General features: G+C 41.9%; 1 protein-coding gene across 5 annotated transcripts in view; it reads left to right on the top strand.

Moving 5' to 3' along the window:
- The window catches only part of zbtb16a (zinc finger and BTB domain containing 16a), a 198,524-nt gene extending 177,050 nt beyond the window's left edge, over positions 1–21,474 (top strand). For 4 of the 5 annotated variants that reach the window (XM_030068303.1, XM_030068302.1, XM_030068305.1 and 1 more), the window contains exons 6-7: positions 11,221–11,391; positions 16,421–21,474. In XM_030068303.1, coding sequence (XP_029924163.1) covers positions 11,221–11,391; positions 16,421–16,650 — 401 coding nt within the window. In that variant the 3' untranslated portion in view covers positions 16,651–21,474. The remainder of the gene's footprint in view (positions 1–11,220; positions 11,392–16,420) is intronic. The other variant, XM_030068306.1, reaches the window with a different exon arrangement.
- Positions 21,475–24,135: the final 2,661 nt, after the last annotated feature.

The following is a 24,135-nucleotide window of genomic DNA, read 5'->3' as shown; positions in this document are numbered from 1 at the left end:
TGCACACTACATGCATCACAGCTGGGTGACATTTGACATCTGTGTTGCTTTACCAGCTACATTTTATATTACAGTCACTCTGGCTTGTTACCCAGGCACAAAAACACCTGAGTTACAAGTATATGCACACATGTACAAAATGGTAAAAATATAAAGCAAAATAAAATTACACTAACTGCACCGTGACATCATAACTGCTTTCAGATTATGAGAAAAATTAGCAAAAATCTCTCTTTTTTTCACATCCTACTGGTACAAATTAACTATAAAAGGTTTTGGGCAAACGGCATTCATTTCTCTTGTAGATGATCGCTTTTAATATCCCGATGTCTTGAAAATGCTGACAAATCAGAGAGCGATGCTGCCCGGACTTGAGAGGCCTGTTTTGAAAGAGTGAAGTCAGTAGATGGAGGAGCATGGACCGTCCGCCAGAGGACATGTGGCGTCATTTCCCAAAACCCGGCACCTGGCTCTGGCACGGCGTTTTCCAAACTAAAAGCCAAACTAGCATGACAGTATCTGTGTGACAGAAATGCGACAGATGCTGAACAGGGAGCCCGTTGGCATCGTCGCCGACACGAGTGCCGATTTAATTCGAAGATGTGCAGCCGGTCGGCGCCGCGGAGAACAGAAGGTGGTGAAACCAAGGAGCCGTTTGATGGACAGCGACGAGCGCCATGTCCAAGTCCAACCTCTCGTATCTTTGTGCCTTTCAGGTTCAACATCAACCCCAATGAGCATAAAGCAGTCTCAGTGTGCCATTATTATACGGTTAAAATTCATATCAAAAAGCATTGGGAACTGGTTTGAACTAAAATCAAAATTTATTGTAAAATTTATCTTTTTAGATCCCATGCAGCCATGTCAGCTTTCATTTTGGCGCTGAGATGTATTCATTGTCAAAATATTAGGGATAATATGAAGTGATTTGTTTTTCACTCCATGATCTGTTTTAGCCTTTGTAAATTTTGCCACCCATGTGATTTTTGTATATTTGCACAGAATAATAATCATAATAACAATAATAATAATAATCGGCGCTGGGAAAAACGGACTTGTCTGCGTCCCTTGTTGGAAAGAGCCTGCAGAAAAACCCACACATGGGCCTGCATCACGGATCCAGCCGCAGCTCATAATACAGTGTAAAAAGGCCCTTTTTTATTTTAAAGGAATCATATTATCCTTGCCCAATCACATTGCTTGCGCAGGACAGCTGAGTAAACAACATGATCTCATGTGAGGTCATTTGTGGAATAAAGTCTACTGCAATCAGACAGAGCTTATTTACAGTGGCATTTTTTCCCCCCTCCTTCAGTCCACTAGTAATTTCCCTCAGTGCTGGCTCTTTGTTGAGGCAAGGCCAGGATACTAATACATTGTTGTGAGGGAGCAGAGGTAGCCTGACGGATGCGGCGATTCAGAGCGAGAAAGAAACCCCTTCGTAACCATGACAGAATATGAACACATGGAAATGAATCCCATTTCACTCGCGAGGGATGGATGCTTTTTTTCCCCCTTTTTTTTTCCTCCCCCCTTCCTCTCTCTTCCCACCCAGTCGGCTGTCTGCGACCTTAAATAACAGTCTCACTGTCAGAGCCGATTTAGCTCACCGGCTCACGGATAAATATTTGAAACGAAAGGCAGTGAGATGAGAGCAGCCGGCCCTATTTACAAGTGAGGCGAACACACCATTAGTGTGCAGCCGTGGTTGTGGCGGTGGTGGTGGTGGTGGTGGTTTTAGAGGAGGGAGAAGGGGAAGCGGAGGGGGTGGGGATGGGGTGGGGGGCAGCTGCCTGTACTGTACCAATGCGCACATCTGCTCTGGCAAGCAGACATTGGAGAGGACACGAGCGCCGTCTCCCATACACCTGCCCGCCCCAGCCATGCAAATGTCATCCCAGCCCCGTCTAGCCAGCTCCAGATGAGACTCGCAGCCTTGTGCCACTTTGAACCTCATCCGTCTGTAGGCGTGTGTTAAATCACAATGAGCCAGCCGTGAAAGCAGTCGTTTAAATATGATGTGGAGCCTTTTGTTGGGGGGGGATTATGAAGTCAGCAACTCACTACAGTCGTCGTCAGGCGCCAAAAATAAGTCCTAATTTTCAAAAAAGAGAGAAAGAGAGAGAGAGAGAGACAGCAGAGGCATAGTGCACCTCTGCATTTGCCCTTTGATGCTAATAATATCGTTCATACTTTGCTTGGTAACAAACTCAAGTGTACAAACAGACATGCAACATATCTACCTCAGGGAATAAAGCAGCAGTGGGCCACCTTGGTTTGTTTAAAAAAAATAAAAAAATAAAAAAAAATCAGTGTGGTTTGCCCTCCTCCAGAAATAATCTAATTTCTAATTTTGTTATTGTCCCTTGAATACCTCGTTTTACTGCTTTTTTGTTTTCATTTGTTTACTTATTTTTTTAGGCTTTTTTCCATCTACTGTGAGATTATAAAGTGGTATAAAGAGAATTCAGCCCCTCTACCCCCAAACTATTTATATAACCCTGAATAAGTTGCGATAAACAGATAATATAATAGCACAGAGATTTAAGTAAATAATAAATACTTAGTCCTCATGCAAAAAAATGATTAATCACCCCAGTTTTTCCCCCCAGTTGTTTAAAAAGTTTTGGACACACAAGGTTTGGCCTGAAAACATGTTTTCCATTCGCTGGGATTTACCATGTTGTGATTGCTGTAATTAATGCAGATTCAACTTGCAATTTTCTAAAATTACTACAATTATTATTCTGCATGAAATGGTCGAATTCTTGCATTTTTTTGTATATAATATTCCAAGCAAAGCACATGTCAGCGATCTCTGTCTTGGCCTTGGTCTTCCACTACAACCAGCAGCTCAGTCGAGCTGTATAGAAGGAGCAGATGGAAGACACTTTGTTTTAGTTTGTTTATTTACACATAGAAAAAAAAAAAGATACAGAATAAAATGAACAGGGAAATGTGAGGGAGAATTGCCTAAAAACCCTCAAGGGGCTTGAAAAGTGGCGTTCTCCAGGCAGCACATCACTGGAAGTAAGCAGACACAATTTGCACATCATACCAATAATTTAAAGAAAAGTAAAAATAAATGTAAATATAAAACAGCAAAAGCACTTTGACAGCAATGCAATCCCATAAATACCCATCTGTTAGAGAAGTGTCATGAATTAAGTCATGGTCATGAGACACTCACAAATACACACATGCCCATCCTGTCATCAGACAAAGACCTGTTGACAGACAAATTACATACAAACGTGTGATAAGAGTACATAAGTTCAGGCTTTACTTAATGGAAACTGCATTATTATTAGTTTCTTTCTGTTCAGAATAACTTAAAGTCTACGTCAAGTGGACCTCGCATCCTAATCATCAAATCCAGTATCGTCAATTGTCAAATACAGTATTTTTATTGGACACAAGTGCTGATTCCTTTTTTCATTAGATTTGATTTTGAGATGCTAACCGTTAGCCTCCTGCCATTGACGTAGACTTCCCCCCGGCTAACATTCATAAAAATAACCGCTTTAATCCAATCAAAGACGGTTTATCATCATGTCTCGCTTGTCCCACACAGACAGTTGTCCCACAGTTTTGCTCAAATTACTGTTTAAATCTGTATTTTTCTTGCTATCAATGTCCAGTAAAGATCCAGTAACGTCTGCACTTCCAGTATCACTCCACACCACAGGAGCAGCAGCCGCCACAGAGACAGAAGTCTAATTGTTTGAGTGCGATTTCAGAGAGCTTGACTCCGCACAAGAAAATAGTTCCGTTCATAATCTTGTTTTTGAAAACAACCCTAACTTTTTGTACACCTTTTCAGCCTGTAAAACTTTTGCTATAAATCGTCAAATTCAGTTTATTTAACGGTTTGAGTGGATTAAGGTGATTGTTTTTATGAACGTTAGCCGGGGGGAAGTCCACGTCGATGGCAGGAGGCTAACAGTTAGCATTTGGAGCATCCAGCACTCAGTAACAATCGGAGGAAGACAGCAGCACTACTGTCCTACATAACCGCTGGGAAAGAAAAGAAATAATATCACATTTACTACAGTACTTACAGCAGTTTCTTTGATTTGCAGTGTAGTTGTTATTACCATAAATGATGATGTGGCAGGCGATAAGCAGTCAGTGCATTGGTGTTTTTCACAGTGCAGGCAATTCGCCAAAATACTGTAATAATAAAGGCACTCAGGCTGCAGCTTCTTATATTTCCTTTTCGCTCATATGTTTTATTCTGTTGTTGCCTCTGTAAACATATAACACATCGCCTCCTTTGCAGCAGAGACATTTTCCCTGGGAGAGAGGGACCCCCGCATAGCAAATATAAAAGCTTTCATGAACTGGCTGTTGGCTGATTCACTACTGTCTGTGTGGTATCAGTCGGCAATAGAGAGCCGCAAAACGGACCTTTATTCACATGAAAGCAGTTGCAGATTATTACTATAAGCACAAGCATGTTTCAGAGCAACTGCTGTGTTTTTCTTTGCACCTGACTGCCGGCTTATCTTTGAAAGCAGCCTCGCTGATGTGGGCTCTGACATTGGATCACCATCTAGGACGGGGAAGGAAAACAGATTTAATGGCGCAGAGTTCAGCATCTTAATCTTACAATCTCTTTTCTTCAACAAACAGTAAAACCTGCTGATCGCTTCTTTCCCCTCGTTCGCCTCCGTCTCCTTCTGGCTTTACCTGCTCTTAATGTACGACCGTATACTCATCCCTTCCTTTTTTTTTTTTTTTTTTTTCCCTTTTTTTCGTCGTCACCGTTGTTGCTTTACAGTGTGTATGAGCTAACACACATACAGTGTATATAACGTGGGCTCATAGCAACAGCAGTCATGGCAGCCTTATACCGTCCACCCCCCAAACTCTACACAGACCAGGCCTTCGTTAATATTCTGTTGTTGTACTTGTTTGTGTGTGAGTGTGTGTGTGTGTGTGTGTGTGCGTTTTAACTCCGAGCCAATTTGCTGTCTGCTGTGGCAGGGTGTTTTGTGTTCGCAGCTGTATTTGATAGTGCTACAGAGAGAGAAAGAGAAAGAGGGAGGGAGTGAGTGCGTGTGTTGGGCCTGGCAGTGACAGAGCCCGGTGATTTACAGCCTCTTATCGTATAATGAACACGCCCTCGGTGCCCACGGGCACATACACCCTCAGTACGGCTTTGGGGTGTCAAAGGAGGCGGGGGGGGGGCACAAATGTAGAGGCTGAGAGGGGGACGGGGACGCAGGTGGCAGTGCTTGGGGGCACCCAAGGGTCCATTCACCATGCCATGGTTCCACCTCACTGTGCTGGGTCCTCATCTGTGGCCTCCCTGCCATTAGGAGCCACCAGCCAGAGAGAGAGAAACAGAGGGCAGGAGGGAGGAGAGAAAGTGAAAAGATGAGAGTGAGCAAGAGGGAAAGCAATCGTGACAAGTTGCTGATTTACAGAGGACATATCTCCACGACTCTCCAGCAGCCGCCAGCGTAATGTATTCCCCACGAAATGAAGTCCTGTCTGGCGCTTGAGATGCCACAGTAAAATGTGATTATTAGAATTGTTTCAGATTTGTGGAAAAGCAGCGTGAGACTCGCTTGCACTTTGGTGGCCCCAAGTGGCAACAAGAGAGATCCGTTTGGTTTGTTTTTTTTGTTTTTTTTTTTAAAGCTGGACTGTGCAAGCTTACCAGAGGCCGACTGGAGTAAGAACAGTTTCAGCTCAATTTACAGAACATGGAATAAGCTTGTAAATTGGCAGTCGAATCTACATGGTTGTCATTGTCAGCCTGAGTCACTCATAAATAAATTGCATGCTTATTCCGTGCAGCTGAGGCTGAGCAGTCTTCACTTCAATCAGCTCTCAGCCATTTTGCATAATGCACCTTTAAGTTTAAGGGCTTGATTACCCAGAGATTATATAAGGCAAAGTCAATAAGCTACAATTGTGATTAGTCTTTACTGGGGGTAGAGATTGTCGCTCCGAGTTTTGTTGCTGTTTGTGCAACACTTTTATTCTTCAAGGGACGGCAAGCCCAGTTAAAAACGGGTGTTTTTTCTTATTTAGTATTGCTCTGGAGTACAATCTTAATCTCCCACCAAGTTTTCAGAGTTTCTTTTAAAGGCTCCACTTTCTGCAGTAATCCATTCCAGCATGACTGAGTGGGCGTACCCCTAGAGCAGTGGTTCTCAAACTGGGGGTTGGGACCCTCCAGGGGGTCTTGAGATAATTTTAAAATACTGAGTGGTTTTAAAACGGCTTCTTTGATAAATGAGGGAATGGCACAACGGGTGTTTATTCTTTAGGTGGACTTGTTCACCACCCCGCATACGCAACCTGTGACCGGGGGTGGCCTGGCATTGATTTGTTGAAGGGAGTCACGAGTCAAAAAGATTGAGAACCACTGCCCTAGACTAACGTTATGGTCACAACTCTGGTAAGAACAACCAAATGTGGTGAAAATATCTGACTTGTTGGAGCTAGCGCTGTATTTTGTGATAGGAAATGTATGGCTTGAAGTGGGAATGTCCGAGACTGATGCCATCGCTAGCTAAAGCTCCAGATGGAAGCCTTTGCTAAGCCCTCGCTCTGTTTGTCAATCAAACGAGGGCGGGAGGAATAAAAACTGAGGTCATTTTCTGATTGGATTGCTCCACACTTACATGTGAAAGTGACTCTTTAATCCCCAGCAACAAACCACCCGACAGGCCTCTCTCTGCATAGAAAGGACTTCAGATTCTCACATTTGACGATGATCATGATTTCTACACCACAATGATGGTGAAAAACATTGGAATGAAAATTGACATATTTTTGTTCACCATCCCTTTAAAGCCACACTTCTTGTATGTGTCGTCATGTGACATCAATAAAACAAAGCAAAAGATCTAACGTTGTTTAGTCCAGGTTTCTTGGGCCGCAGTGCTCCTTTAAGTTTCAGTTTATCGCCTCAGTTGGGAACAGAGGTGACCATACCGAATGCCAGAATTTAATCCTGCAAAATAATGCAAATCAGCGGCATCTCAATTTATCGGGATGGAATGCTTTTTTTTCTGTTGCAGCCCCACAAAATGTTTTCATTAAGCCCAGTTGCAGCTTTAAGTCAAAACACTCACCCTGTACATAAGAAAGACAATGTACCCTCCCTGCACTAACTCAATGCAACATTTTGCCAACGGTAGGCATTAGCAGAGCAACAGGACACTGAGCATAAATAACCCTCTATAGGCCTCGTCTGAGCATTAGCATCCTGCTTGCCAGTCTGATCGGAGCCCTAATTAAAGGCAGGTGAATCCGAGCTCAATTATTATTCTTGCGGCGTTGTGCGAGCCTGCCGAGCTCCATGATGGATTGTGATCTCTACTGTGGCTGAAACGCTAGAAAGAGCACAATGTCTTACAGCGGGAGCCACTGATAACTTCATGCAGACAAATAAAGACTGTCACTTTTATTGATTTTTACCCCCCCACACACACACATACACACACACACACACACACACACACACCAACCACCACCATCATATACACCCACATTCCCTACTCCTTCTCTGTCTCAGTTTTATCCCTGCCTCCCCCCATCAGAGCGTCCTTTTAATGGGAACGCTTCAAACATCACAAGGCATCAAAAAGCTCTCCTCCAAGAAACGATACACATACCTACAATGTGATCAGCATTTTAAAAGTGTCCATCTATCCTCTCTCTCCCCCTAAATAAAGCAGATAAATGCATACGTACTGTACTCGCGGACATAATAAAAACCCTGAAATATGCAGGGCGAAAATGCAATTGTCTCGTAACATGGGGGCAGCAGTGGTGGCACATAACGAGAAATGCAATTTATTCCCTGGCACGTCGCCGCTCAGACAGGCAGATAATGAAACGCGTAGGTCATTGACGGTGACTTGAACCTTCAGCGGTGGAGTGAAATACATTAAATATCCAGAGCATTACATGGCTGGAAAGTGTGGCACAGGGGGAGGCAAAATGACGTAAGGAGCAGCTCCTCATCAAACACAGAAATACAATTAGTCTTTGAGCTGCCGGTGAGAGCCTCCTGCAAATCATAATATCCCTGATCATTGACATCTGAATATCCATTACCACTGCCCTCTGGGGCCCAGTTCTAAGATAAGATAAGATAAGATAAGATATTCCTTTCCTTTATTAGTCCCACAGTGGGGAAATTTCTGGTGTAAACTGCAGGAAATGATGCCTATTGTCTTTACCAAGCTTTGGAATATCATTTTCATTTCTCAGGGAATTTGCACTGTACCCACCGTAGCCAACACCACCTCCAGGAATTCGACAAAATGCTTAACATGTAAATAACATGGGCTCCATGTATAAATAATGAAAGTAATGCACTTCCCCACCACAAAAATATTACAGGAAGGAAACAGGGAATAGTTTGACACTGAAATAGTACAGTGTAAAGAAGGTAGGGCTGCAGACCTTTGCATTATTTGTTCTCACCAAATGAAAGAAAAATAAGAAAAAGGAGTAAATGGTCCAGCATTTGAATAAACTGTTCTGTGTCTTAAAGGAATACCTCAACCATTTTGAAAAATATGATTTTTTTTTTTTTTTAATTTTCTTGAGGAAAAACAGTTATCTGCTCCTGCACACACATAAATTTCCTTTTTGTGGTGCATCTACAACAAGACTAACTTGAAATGGCTGCTTCACCTGAACAATATTAGTATAAGAGATTTGCTGAAAAAATATTTTTTACATGGTTAGATTGTCAACTATACGACAGAACTTTCACAAGTGTCCCTTTTTCATTTCCTGGACAGAATCTGTACCGTTCCTCCTCAATCCAACCTTGTGTGTGACACCGACTCATCTTTTTTAATCACTGTAGGACACTCTTAATAAGAACACTGGTGTGTGTGTGTGTGTGTGTGTGTGTGTGTGTGTGTGTGTGTGTGTGTGTGAACATACAGGAGTGTGCATGCATGTTCATGTGCACACAGTCTGAATGTCTACCCAGAGATTTTGAAGAACATCTGGTTCCACAGATGAAGATTAATACACTTAATTATATATAGTCAAAAGCATTAAACCCAAGTCTCATTAATAACATTTTATAATGCTTAATTAGGTTAGACCTTGCAAATGTTTGTAGATGCGTACATTGCCATACCTTGTTTACATCTCACAAATTTGGTTATTTCATTTTGAGTCAAATGAAGAGGTAAGGACATGATAATTGTTTCTCCGATAATAGCATAGCTTAAATAAAATCCATAGCAATTTTTACAAGGGAGAGAGGACATGCTGGAAAACAGGCTTAACATTCACTGTGGCCAGAATTATCCTCTAAGGAAATCAGTGGAAAATAGCAGCAAAAAAGAGCTACAATTTCATTTCCCTGTACATCAATAATAACATATCAGAGCTACATAACAGTTAATAGTTGCACACATTCAGAAAGCACTCGCTTGACGAAGGGGGTAAGAGTGGATGAAGATGTGGGGCAAAAATGGAACCGTCAGAGCAAGGAAGGAGGCAAAACAGCAGCATGACTGTATCATCAGCTGCTTTCTAAATGTAGTCACGTTCCAGCTGCGCACTGGGTTTTGACTAAGTCTTGTTAAGAGTGTTAGCCGGGGGGGAAGTCCAACTCAATGGCAGGAGGCTAACAGTTAGCATTTGGAGCATCCAGCCAGTGTCCAGCACTCAGTAACAAAGAGAGGAAGATCAGCTCGAGGGGAAGTGAAATGACATCACATTTTTTGAACTGGGTGAACTGTCCCTTTAAACAAAGCTTGAATGCCAGTGGTGTGCAGCTGACGTCAGCAGACAGATGTCATCAGCTCCCGTGTATTCAGTATTGTAGGTATTTATGCATCCATGAATGCAATCGAGAGTGGGACACGAAGCCCCGGTGTAGTCAATATTACATCTCATGCTCACTGAACACCTTGTGATGTTGGTGCCGGCAGACTACAATCATTTATCACCATACACAAAGCTGAACAGTCAAGGCCATTGATTTGTAGAGGGAAGATATCTGTCCGAGAACAAAGATGTCATCTTTGCACCTTTACCTTTGTTTGGTTTGCTCACCAGTGCAGCACACACTCACTGGTAGCTCTGCTGTTTTGTTAGTCATTGCTGTTTATTTTAAGCAGTCAAATGTTCTGTTTAATCCTCTTTGCAGTGTAACCTGAGGTAAGCCAAATGATTTGGATGGTGCAGCCCAAATTCTCCAGATTTTAGGTGCAGTTTCTGCTAATGAAAAGGAACTAAAGCACTGAAAAGGCTCTGTCAGTAGGTAATTCAAAGAGTGATAGCCAACAGATAGCATACAACTCAGTACTATTCATCAGGCAATACGTAAAACTGTGCTGTTAATGCTGAAGAACACATCACTGTTGTGCGGTTGGTGTGCATGCGTGATGTTGGCTGATTTTCCAATTATTCAACATCAAGTTCTTTGGCATTGGAGACACAAGTGAGTGATAATTAAAGCAGTAGGATATTGGTTGAGAGAACAAGTGAGATTTACTCTTATCTGTATAATTACTCCAGGCCTCCCACAGAGTTTAATCCAGCAACATAGCCAAAACAAATAGCGCTGTATATTCAGCCTCTAGCAACTTTAAATGTTATGTAGGTGAGATATATTATTCTTCCTGTCACCTGTTGAATGCCATTTGAGGGATTTGCTCACTTCATTCTGGCAGTCTTAACCAGTCATTATGTAAATAAATGTATAAATGAACACATTTTTGGAATAGATAAGGCCTTTAACTGAATTTAAGTTGAAAATGAGGTTAAACTCTCCCCAAAGACTTTCCCCAAAGACTGTTATATATATATTTTTTCAAAACAGGTTAGTATAGTGGCCCAATTTTTTGTTTTGTTGGTTTCAGTTTTTAATATTGAAGCATACTTGTTTTTGAAATTGTCATTGAAAGCAAGGCCACCCCTTCGATAAATGAAGTCTTTGACTCGTGAAATTTCACTGTTTTCCAGTGTAAGCCGTACTTACACCGCGACAGAAAGTTGGATTTAATGTCCAAAATTGTGTGTCCAGTGGAGTCTGAATCACTCAAAGTTCATCCACAGAAGACTGTTTCTCAAACAAAAAAGGATATAAAACTCTCTGATCATTTATGTCAGCAAATGTGACATACAGAGGGTCAAGTTATCAGTTTGACTTGTTAAATGTTTTTGAGTCATGTGTACGTCATGCAGATGAATAGAACCTGCCTCTCGTCCGTGTTCCAGCAGGCGACCACCCATTCGAGTGCGAGTTCTGTGGGAGCTGCTTCCGCGATGAGAGCACGCTGAAGGGCCACAAACGCATCCACACCGGCGAGAAGCCCTATGAATGTAACGGCTGTGGAAAGAAGTTCAGCCTCAAGCACCAGCTGGAGACCCACTACCGTGTGCACACAGGTGAGCAACACAAGACGTCACCTCTGTTACGTGTCAGCTCCATAACAGCTTGTTAGGGTTTGCTGGCGGTTAAGGCATGTAACAGATCAAGCAGGATTATAATAACTGCAAGAAATGGTCATTTTTAGGACTTGTTTGAGGAGAGAAGGGCATTCAGACTGTAAAATTATAGACACTGCATAAACTTTTGGTCATTTTGAAATTATTTATGCTGTCTCTTGAGCAGTTTACAGCATGAAACTAACCTAATACTAGTCCAAAATTCTCCACCAGGTTCATCTGTTACTCTAACATGCCTATCATGCACAGTGATCCTTAATAATTTCAGAAATTACTCTAGTAATAACATAACAGACAAAACTCTCTGTGAGGCATTCATTGCAGCATAAATTGAAGCCATGAACCCAAAGACAAAATTCAACTCTTTAACAGTGAGGACATGTCAGCGCTGTTACTCAGTATTGTGTCATCTCACTCAGCCAAGAGAAAGGACTCAGAAGTTGTTATGTAAATCTGCAGAGCAACCATCTGAGCCCATAGAGGGAGGGCAACGATTTGATGGGTCATCTCCGTAATGTTTCATGGACCTCAACTTTGTTTTGCTCCTTCATCTCTGTGACAGATTTTTGAGGATATTACAGTGGGAAGATGGTTAAGGCAACTGGTGAAGGCAGTGTGGTTTCACAGTAATCCCACTTGGGATTACTGAAACAAGCAATCAATAAAAATGAAACAGAAAGTGTCTTGGTGAGGTGTTGGACCACAACAAGTAGGGCTGAGCAATCAATCAAAAAATTATCAAAATTGCAATGCAGCAATTTTCACATGAGCTGCAATTTTTTTGATAAATGTAAAACATGTGACAAAACATTATTATAAATGAAGTATTGCAGTGTTAGAGGAATGCCCTGGTGCATAAATTGTATTCTCCATACATAGGCCTAAAAAATGTTTTTGGAACACATGCGAGTAAAAATCACAGCGTCATCAATTTAATTGCTTTTTGAAAATGAAAAATCATTCTTACCAACATCGTTAATCATATCATAATCGCAGTATGTAAAAATAACTGCAGTATGATTTTTGTACCATATGTTTGAGTCCTAACCACAACTCACCAGGACACTTTCAGTACTCCTTGGCATAGATTCTCCAAGTCTCTGGACCCTCCAGGGACTTTTATTTTGAATTAAACTGTGGGTGAATAATAAACCAAATAGCGAGCCTCCGTTGGATCATTTTCCTGTTTATGTCTTTATGTCCCTGGGTCTCTGGTCCAGTCCATTACCCTGCCTCCCTCATTAGCAAAACCATAGGTAGCAATAAAGTCTTAGTCCTGTGTCAGTCCACTCCAAGCAGCAGTAATCCCAGTGTCCTTGAGGACTTTCTCCTGCTACAGCCAGTCACACACTGAGGGCAGCACGTCTTTATCTGTGGCCAGCTCTCGCTAACAGGATCAATGAGCCCCAGGTGTGTGTCTACTTAAACATTTCAGCCCCTGTCACCATTATGTCCGACCGACATAATATCAGATTTCCCATATAATTTATAAACAAATAGGGAAAAAACATTCACATTATCCATTGTAGTTGAATTTAATAGTGAAATCGGTAAACATGGCAAGAAATCTTCCAATTTTGGCAACCCAAGGTTACAAAAGTCAAGATGATCAGTTATATTCATAAACACCTGTTTGCCCGTTACAGTTCATTTTAGATGTGACTGTACCACACATGAATGCTGGAAGTTGCAGCTAGGCAATGCCATCCCATTCTTCCAGTGCAGATGTCACACCAGCTTGGCATAGTTTTGTTTGCATGGAGCCTTTTGCAGGGCTCTGTTGTAGGAAGTAACAAATGAACATCTTTTTCAAGAGCAAACTGTAGATTTGCCGCTTTGACCCTGTCAATGAACATCTCAGAGGGCTCCACATCGATCCTGCTGTATTTACAGCAACATGAAGGTGTTGACGCAGTGATAAGCTGCATGCCCTTGTCACTCCCGCGGTACAAAAAAATGCATTATTCGTGGAAACAAGTGCATACTAGATGCCAGACTCAGAGAGTGAGGACTACTCAAGTGGCCGCAAGGATGGCATATAGCCAAGGCTTTACACTTCTTCACCATCTCCCTCTCTCTCATATCCACACATACAACACACACCACCACCCCACCCATCTCCCATTCAGTAAGCCAACTGTTAAGCCACACTATCAAGGCAGCCTGTCCAATAATTGGCTCCCCCCCTCCCATCCACCCTTTCCCCTTTTGTGGGGGAGGGGGGGGTCCGTGGTAAGCCGGAGAGCAACAGCAGATAACAAGAACAAGTGACAAGCTCACAGTCAAAGGCCACCTCACACAAAAGGGAGCCGCTTGATGAATCATCGACGTTGGCAACCAAGCCCAACCCCCTCCACCCCCGCCAACCTGCCCCCCCACACACACACACCCACCCCTTCCCGCGTGTCCCAGCTGCCAATGGCAGATCAATACCCAGGCCCATTTGCAATTCATTATCGGCTGGTTATTTGAGGCGACCCTATGTACAGTGTGGTTATTGTCTGCTGCACGGGCCTCGCAGGGTAACGTATAATGACCCACAGCATTACATTTATGCATGCTGGGTAAATGCCGCCGCAGCCCGACCTCATCAGGGTCAAGGTTGAGAGGGCCTTCTTTAAGCTTTAAACAAAGAAAAAAGAAAAAAAAGAGACAGACATACCGACACAGACATGTTGCCACCCATTTTGCCGACACACATCTGTGAGTATCCAGCCTGAAAGGTGACAGCGAGCATTGGGCCAGATCACTTCCGACAGCTCATTTCAAATGCCATTGGTAAAGGTCAGCATTTACATGTCTAATTTGCGTCTGTCGGGTTGAGCACGGGTGGATTATTCCCTGCCATCGCTCTAATCATTAGCACATTTAGGATGGGCGCCGTCGCTGAATGGAAACGTGCCTTTTGAACGTAACAGCCCCACAGCAAGAAGGCAGCGTTGCACTTTGATTTATGACACCTGCAGGATTCTCATTGAAATGGCATGGTTGACATTATCATTGATGCTCTGGATGACATGCAATAGGAGTATTACAGGAAATGTACATTAGTATTTTTGATTGGTTGTGGATAATAAAAGAAATAAAGGAAAGTTTGCACATAATGCACTCCTGCATACCCCAATCAAAATTGTAAATATATTCACGTTTTTGATTAGTTTTCCAGGTCTGTCTGAGTATTTTCACATATTTGAATGCAGATGTGCCTCATTATAGATGTGAAACTGTGTTGTAAATATTTTTAAATAAGTATTTCAGCACGACAGAGAAAAAGTATGAGCAGAGAAACCTATCCTCATGTAAACAAAGACACAAGTCGGGCTAAGGGGTTTTAACTGAAGGCATTTTATTGCAGTGACAGACCAGGTCATAGAGAGTCTGAGATCTCTAGGACATGTTCAGTCAACATCACTACAATACAATTAAAAATGGGTCCTGTCACATCTCTGAAAGCTTTTTTTTTTTTAATGTTTTCATTTGAAAAGTCTATATAAAGATGATTTAAATGATTTAAGTGATTGTCATCAATGCTGAGTAGTGGCTATTTTTAAGGGGGCCTTGGCATAGTAGACCTTTAGTACTGGGCCTGAAAGCGTAGAGGTTTTGTCTTCAGTGTCTTGAATGCTCAACTACCACATTCAACAGTTGCCTTATTTGAGAAATGGCAGGGCATGGCCTTCTCTTTTTACTCTGCTTTACAACATTATCTGAAACAGCAGTGCAGACTTGGAAGCACTACTCGAAAATCCCCAAAGATGGGAGCTTTTTAATAAAGGCAGTAATGAGAATTGGCAATGACTGAACACAGAGGATTTCCATCCCTTTAACCACTAAAATAATCAGGGCATCATTTTATCAGATGCTAGATGGATAGTGTGATAGACCTGGCTGGCAGTGTGTGGATACTGATTCTCCGAGGTGAACAAACCCCGAGCACTTTTATGTTTTTGCTCTCTTTTGAGTTACACTGATCATTGGAGGCAATTTGAACGATTTAAAAGGGCAAATAACTAAGGTTTTTACTATCCCATAGCACCAAATGACCATAATATATCTTTGAAGAGGGTTTATAGGGGTGTTGATAAATCCCCATGACTCAACGATTACTCGGCCAAAGCTCACTTCTCAGCCTTACTTTGTTTTGGAACAGAGCACCAGATTGTCATAAGATTATTTGAAGCTGCGCTAGATGCCTTTAGACACGGCTGCCTCCAAACAGCAGTAAGACGAAACCTGAACCCAGAAACCATGTGGATGAGTGAATTTCACCCGGCACACTTAAGTTCACCAACCTGTCTGTATCCCAGAAAATACCAGTGGAATGAGAGAGGTAAAAGCTAAATCTAACCGCTCCTCCTATTCCCAAACAAATCTTATCAATGCCAGTAAAAGAAAGGTCCGATTTAGAAAGTTTAGCGTCCATAAAATGTCTGCCTGGCCCTCTTTATAGAGCTCCTCTGCTCCATGATATGGTCTTTAGAGAGCGTTCTGTCTCTCCTCCATAATACTTTTTCTGCAGGGGCAACTAATCATATAGATCAGATTCTTTGTTTTGGAAGTGATAAAGGTGTTAATATTCATAGTTTTACCCGTGACTGGGGTGAAACTGGGTGAAACTCTTGGTGTTTTTAGTGCACTGGAGCAGAATTCCCACCAGTGAATGTACCGAACCCAGAATTTAATTTGAGCAAATGAGGTGAATCTATGCCATCGGAGTCAAGAGAGTACGGGACCCTCTCCTCTGTTGTAGACTCGCTTTGTGATTTTGGCTGAGACGGCTTAATTTTACATCAGGAGTCTCGGCTCGTCCGGCGTTAATACATCTTGAGCTGATTCCCGCACGGAATAAATTCATGCAGATTACCGAGCACATGGCATTTCCACGAGTAAACAGCACTGTGATCTATTTGCACTACACCGGGCTAACGCACGTTGTTGTTGTTGTCGATGCCTCCCTTATCCCCCTTAGGTGAGAAGCCATTTGAGTGCAAGCTGTGCCACCAGCGATCCAGGGACTACTCGGCCATGATCAAGCACCTGCGCACCCACAACGGCGCCTCGCCCTACCAATGCACCATCTGCCTGGAGTACTGCCCCAGCCTGTCAGCCATGCAGAAGCACATGAAAGGCCACAAGCCTGAAGACATCCCACCAGACTGGCGCATAGAGAAGACCTACCTGTACCTCTGCTACGTCTGAGACCAGGGGGTGGAGAGAGAGAGAGAGAGAGAGAGAGAGAGGGGAGAGGAGGTGGGGTGTCGGGGTAGGGGTGGGTTGGGGGTGGGTGAGGGTGCAGGGGAGGGTGGTTGCCAAGATAGGAGGCATGAAGAACGGGAGTGGATAAGAGGGCGGGGGGGAAGTTGAGGAATGTCACGTCCGAGACTTGAAAGCAAAAGGGGGTTTGTTTTCTTTTCATGCAAAGGCGACGACAGAGTACGGGGTAAAGGGTCGGCGGCGGTGGTGGGACGACGGCGCTAAAAAAAAAAAAGAGAGAGAGAGAGGAGGACTTGGACACGGAGAGAGATTCTCCGCCACTTTCGGATTCACCGGGTCATTCACGACATCTGCAACTGTGTTATTGTTTCAGGTCATGTCATGCAGCGCCGTCACGCGAGTGAACTGCAAAGAAGCGACTTTTTGGAAACCGCTCGTCACTGGTGGTGAGAAAGCGGGATTCTCAAGGGCTATCTTAGCATGCACATTTTGTTGTCGTCAAAGAAATCGAATGCTCCACTCCATTGTGTTCGAGTGCGTACCCGAAGGTCTTTGTCTTGTGTCGGAACCACATCGGGACGGTTTTTCCCTGTTGTTCGTCAAGGTTCACGCTGCCCGAGTCCAAGCAAACCAGGGCTTGTAGGCAAAAGTCACACGAACTCACTCGTAGCTCGCTTACTGGACAGTGTTTTTGGAGACCTGTCGTCAAAACCAGGGTTGAGATTTTGGCAGTGGAAAGGGGAAGTCAAAACAAATCCAGTTCCAGTCTCTCTAACGTTTCCTTCTCTGGTGTCATGAACACATGAAGAAAGACCCAGACTACCCTCGCCTCATTTTGTTGGCTAGGCTCTCCATGCAGAATGACATATCAACATCCATCTCCATATAACCATAAACCCTTGCATTTTGGGGTTGTTTAATGTAGTTGGTTCAGATTGCGATGTCACTCCTAAACCGCACCACAGTCGCCTGGAAGAGGACGCATCTTGGTGTGTGTGTGTGTTTTGTTTTTTTCTGTTGTTGTTGTTTTGTTTGGTTTTTTTTCTGGTGCCACCTGAGTTCAAGTGGTACTGCTTTCGCCAGGCCGAAAGAACCGAACTAAAGAAGTAAATGCTCCAGTAGTTTGGATAAACTACTCCAAACATGCTTGGTATGAAATCTCCCTTAGTCCCCCGCCATCCCAGCTGGGAAATGTATCTGTTTTGACACCTCCTTTTAGCGCTGCCAACCGCTAGGCCCTCACACCATCCCATTGTCACAAAAAAAAACGGCCTCTCCAGACGTGCGGTCGCCCCCACGTCCCACAGCGCCCGACGGTGCCAGTCAGATAGCCCGTGAGAATCGACAGCAGAGCTGGTATGACATGACATATGCAGTAGACGATACAGTTGAACTGGATGGATGGAGGCACTAATATATAGCAAACCAGGCACTCATCATGTTGTAAGGGGAAAAGATGCTAGTGCTGCTTTTGTTGGAAAATCTCCCCAGTCTTTCCAGCAGTCTTCCCTGGTTCCGCATCTCCGTCAGATAAGGGCTGGAGGAGGTCAAGTCACTGCTGGCCACCCGTGGTTCTCCCCAGAGAGCCAAAGTCTAACTTACGTCACTTTTTCATGTTGTTATGGTTTTGTTTTTTGTTTTGTTTTTTTGTTTTTTTTTTGTTTTTTTTTGGCTCCGCATCTTAGTTTATCACAGCTTGATTGCACAGGTAAACCATATTACGACAACAGTCTCTGTTTGATGTTTCTGAAAGATATATTTTTTTCAGTGGCGTCGCCCCGCTGAAAACAATACGTCTGCTCTGTTAATCTCTTAGACCATAACTCTCTATTATGCCACATTAACTCGAGCTTATCCATTTTCTCTCAGCAATACATAACCGGACTGGTATTATCAATGTACATTTTAACCAGATGACTATTGATTGATTTCACACTAAGGACGAACTACACAAACTGACACGCTCAACAGTAACACTTTGATCACAACAGCGCTCATTTATTCTCGATTTGCCAGAGTGATGGAAAACAAAACGACAGAAGGCTGCTTTTGGCGGGACCGCTGCGACTCGGGGGGGAACTCGTGGTGAATGTTTTGAACGCTTGCGACGCCTTAGCTCCTCAAGGGCCGTCGGAGGCGTCGTGGCAGATGTTACAGCAGGTCACGGACTGTTACATGGCGTCGAACCATGAATGTGAAAGACTGCAAGCCGGGGTTTGGACTCGGCTGTATCGCAGCGACACTTAGCGGGTAACGCTGTGCTCCACCGAGAGTCGGAGGTCTCAGATTTTCAGCGGGTGGATTGTAATTCCAACCTCGGGATTTTCTTTTTCCCAACCGCAACACATGCAGAACATTACGCCAGCAATCTTTGACAACTAAATCTGTGCATTTAACCGCTTACCCTGCAGGTGTTTTGCTCAATCTGCAGTCATGCAACGCTACAGTCCAAACTTCAGAGGATTTTGAGGATTTTTAATGTGTTACGCGTGTAGCGTTTGCATCATGCGCCGCTTTGTTGGCACGATGTGGAACGACTGTCGCAGAAATCTCTCCTGTTTCTGTTGAGTTTTTCCACGCAAGACCTCTGAATTTCCGGCCTCCCGGCGTCTCCGGAGCACAGCATCCGACCTGTTCGGACACATATCGCAGCCACGGGGTCGTCGCAGTTTCGCTAAGGCGTTCCAAGACTCGCGGCGAAGTCGCAGCGTTCCCGGGATAATCACATATTCAGATGACCGGCGGGATGGGGAAAGTCACAGTTTGGATTCGAAAAAACAGCCCACGGATCTCGGGGGGGCGATCAGTAAGACGACAGAATAAATCAACTCCTTCTATATGGTTTTGTCCCTGCGTCTCTCGTTTCCTATTATTATTACCTTGAGTTTGATCTCAACACGTTGTACTTGAATTACCTCGTTTTCGTGACCTCATGTGCTTGTGTGTTTTAATTTTCCCTTTTGTTTCATTTTTACACTTTTTTTTGTTTAGTTTTGTTCTGTTTTGTGAGTGTATGTCAGAAAGATGCATTGCACAACATGATAAAGCAATGTGTACGCAGAAAATTAAGTGCCATGGTGAAGAGATTTTTTTTTTTTTCTAATGTCGTGTATTTCTTTGTGCATTACTTGTTACCAAACTTGGTATTATTAACCCTGCTTGTTGAAGAGCTGGAAGGTTTGGTCATTTGTTATAAAAGCTACCTCTAAGTTGTTAATGTTTTGTTTTGTTTGTTTGTTTTTCCTTTTTTTTTTTCTTTTTTTGTTGCTAAAGCACATTTTTTTGTGTTTGTGTTTTGCATTATTTCATCATTGCTATTTCATCTCATGCTTTTTCAAAAATGTTGATTTATGATTGTCTTTTAAGCAACGTTTATATAAAAGGGTAAGAGATACAGTCGTAGAGGTCGATAGGATGAAAAGTCATTCAAATGGATGTTTATTCTTCTCTTATAGTCTCCCCCTTCCTCCCAACTGTAGAAGAGCAGAAAAAAAAGCAATTTTGAAGCCTTAAGCGTGGAGCAAGAGGGATGCATGGATAAGAGGAAGTGCTAGTACTTTTTAAGAGGGTTTAAAAACAAGAATTTAAACTTGAAAATATGTGAATAGAATCGTAGTTTTGTAATGTGAAAACAAAAAGAGGGTTCATCGACTGCTGAACCGCCCAGGACAGGTCATATTTGCAGTGATGCAGCGTGCGTTGGACAATTGGAACTGCAAGTGGTAATCAAAAAGAAAAACTAGAAGGTTAAAAAAAAAAAAAAAAAAAAATAGAGCTTTCTCTTTGGTTGACGAGTTCTCTTGAAAAATGAGTGTATTCCTGAACAAGAGCCAACAAAAAGGCAATTTGATATATAAAAATTGTGATATTTTTGTATTCAGTGTCGGTCCTTTCTCCATTTGTCGAGGGTTACAGCAGGGCACAAATATTTGTATTTCTGTTTTTTTTCTACTTAGGTTTTTTTTTCTCTCTCTCTCTGGGTGTGAATCATTTTTGCCTTGCTCCTCTTTGATATTGTTGGACATAAACACGTGTGTGAACATATTGTAGTAAGTGTTGCTTTCTGGATGTCAATTGCATTGTAGGTGAAGGACTAAATCTATCTGCCACAAATTTTGTGAGTGTGCGTGTATGTGGAAAAAGATGAAGAAAAAAAAACTAAAAAAAAAAAAACTAAAAAAAAAAACAAACAAAAAGAAACAACAACAAAAAAAACAAACAAACGGGACGGCAGGGGGACGCTGCCAGCCGACCAATTAGTACTTGTCATTCACAATTTTCAATCTAACTTGATTGTCAGCATATATTTCTTTTGTTTTTGTACTTGAAAAAAGAAGAAGGGATGGCATGTCCCGTGGTGTCTTGCCATTTTATTCTCAAACACTGTGAGCTGAGGGGCTTTTTCACCCTCATATAATATCCACCCACTATAATATCCAGTCACGGCTCCATCTGAAACCCACCATAACCCAAGAGCTGATCAGTCACATTATTCCTATCATTGTCCTCTGAATGTTTTCTACTTTTTTGTGTGGGTGTGGGTGTGTAAACGAGGGTGTACCTGTACGTGTGTGTGAGTGTGTATTAGTGAAAAAATGCACTAATCAGATCAGATACAAAATAAAACAATGTTCTATGCCACTTTTTTTCTCTATGTTGGAAAAAAAAAAAACTATATATATAGATATATATACATTGGCATCGATATAGTTCTTCCCTCAGTGTTCCTCCGATGTTTCTGTACTATCTTTGTGCCTAAAAATGGAAATTGTTCAACAAAAATGTCCATCTATATCTGCTTAGTTTCTGTATTTTCAGAAGAAAATAAAAACGGTGTCTCCAGCGCCCTAGGGATGTCATGACACTCTAAAATTACCTGATTTTTTTTTTTTTTTTTTTTTTTTTTATAATTTTTTTGGTGGGAGCGTGGGTTTAGGTGTACTAAAAATTAAATGGTGACGCGGATTCTGCTTTTTTTTTTTTCCAGTCTTGTCCAATTGGCATCTGAAAGACAAAAAATCAAACATGGGACAACATACTGGAAATTTTTTTTTTTTTTTTGGTTGCTTTTTGTTTTTTTGTCAGCAACAGGTTTGCTGATGAAAACATGATCTTGCTCTTTAGCCACAAAGAGAAAAAAGACCAATTTTTCTGGCAGGTCGGCACGAGGGTTCCTTCCTTCCGCTTTGCGCCGCCTCCTTTTTTGAAAGTACTTTTTTTTTTTTTTTTAATTATGATTATTATTTCTACAAACGGGCCTTTTGAACGTGATCAGAGGGGGAATCATGGCATCCCTGGAGCTGGCACTCTGTGTTTTGGTGTGGTGTTTCTAGAACAAGTAGCCATTTCATGCAGTGTTGCGATGCATGTGCCATTGAGGTCTAGACTAAAAACTGTTTGAGTAACAAAGCACCAGGACATTGTATTTTTTATATTAGCACTGAGGACCAATTGCCCTGTCGGACCAAGCATAACAAAGCTTTTTATGTAACAAAGCTTTTTCTCTTTCTCTGTCTTTCCCTGGCTTGTCTGTGCTACTTCTCTCCTCCATTGTTGTGACAGCACAAGTGCCAGTCAAGTTGCTCTGTATTAAGAAAATAGTGTTTTTATTATGATTTGAATTGTTATAGTTTTCGTCTACCTCAGCACCTAATCTTAGCCTAATCTTAGAAGGTGCCCAATTATTATTTTGTATTTTCTTTAAATTTTTTTCTTTTTTTTTTTTTTTTTGTGTCATCGGTTGTATAAAAAAAAAAAAAACCTTTTTTAATTTGCATTAGAGCTTTGCAAAGGTCCTTTGTCTTTTCCAGCGACAACGTGCTATTTTTTCCGTGGCAGTACGTTTCTTGTTGAGCTGTGCCACCAATCTATAGCCACCGTCTGTTGATATAGAGGTTGTTCTTTTTTTTTTCTCTTTTTTTTTCTTTCAACGTAGAATCAGACACATCTCTTTGTAACATTTCAGTGTTCTCTGATGGAGTGTGAAAAAAAATAAAAAGGAAAAATAAAAGATTCAATGCTGCAGGTTCTCTTCTCCATGTTGTCACTAAAGTCAATGTTGTGCCTTTGATAGTGGAAAAATATAAAGAATATTTTTTTTTACATCCTACTAACAGTAGATTGTTTTTTGTAGTGGAATTTTTTTGTATTTTTATTTATGAGTCTCATAAAAAAAAATCATGATGTTCAGTTGTATACCTTCAATCTGCAGTTAGAAAAAAAAATAAAAAAAATGGACTTCAGTTTGTCTGTCTTAGCCCTCTTTCTGGCTCACAAATTGCTTTCAAAATTGTTCAAATAACAATAATTAAAAAAAAAAAAAAAAAAAAAAACTCATGAGAATCAAGTGTAGATATTAATATTGGTGAACTGCAACACAGAAAATAGGTATTTTTGTAGTAACCATTTTGCCTGCCTCTGTGCGTGTGTGTGTGTGTGTGTGTGTGTGTATGCGCGTGCATGAATGTAGATCTCTTAGAAATAGTTATTTAAATTAGGCAAAAATAGTATGCTTCTGAATCAAGCAATCAAATAATTGTAAATAAATAAAAAGACGGCAGGCACAACATTTGGGAAAACATTATTTTTTGTTTGTTTCTTTGTTTGTTTTTTGTTTAAATGCACATCTCTAATCCATGCCATGTCAACTACAGCAGTGAATATTTAGCCTTTATTTCATGATTTATTTATTTTTTTTAGTTATGAAAACCTAAAAGTTTCCATCACTATAGAACGACTGAGTTAACATTTTGGAAACGAACACTTAAACGTATTAATTAAGCATCATGTTTACTTTTTCTTTTCTTTTTTTTTGTAAGCATTCTTAAAGTGCTCTTTTATGTGTGCAGTCAGAACAGGAGTCTAGTTTGTGCCATTTGATGCTGTTTTCAATTAAGAATGCATTGAACTAAAGTAGCCAATTAGTTAATCCCAGAGATATTTATTTGAAGCATTACAGAGACAGAAGGCAGAGCCCGCTTGAAAAATCACAGCCGAGAAAAAGACAAAACAAGAACCATTAGATAAACTTCTAATGCTTTTAATGATTTTACTGAGATTCGCGCTGTTTTCGTGACTTATAACATACAGGCATGCCTAATGGAAACCATTAGCACGGGCTAAAACCCACTGGAGGATGGAAACCTGCGGATAATGCTCTTAATATCTGGGAGAAACTAGGAAGTGAGGCCGATGGTTTGTCTTGGTCTGACACGGCATCTGTACCGGAAACCATCGAGATTCATCTGCCCTGAAGAGCTGGGCGCTGCGTTTTGTTTGTCTGTTTGTTCATTTGTTGCAGCAGAGCACATTCCTACAAAATAAAAGCATTTAAAGAGACTGATGATGCCCATTTCCAATCTGGAACTGGGGGAAATCGGTCAACAGTCATACAATTATAAAACCATACCAGCTAATGCACACTTCTTCATGATCAGTGCAGGCAGAGCACTGTAGAGAACTAAGGCATTA

This window comes from Myripristis murdjan, chromosome 14 (genome assembly GCF_902150065.1).
Source record: "Myripristis murdjan chromosome 14, fMyrMur1.1, whole genome shotgun sequence".
Taxonomy (NCBI): Eukaryota; Metazoa; Chordata; class Actinopteri; order Holocentriformes; family Holocentridae; genus Myripristis; species Myripristis murdjan.
Note: the sequence above shows the minus strand (reverse complement) of the source record. Positions and strands in the feature narration are given on the sequence as shown.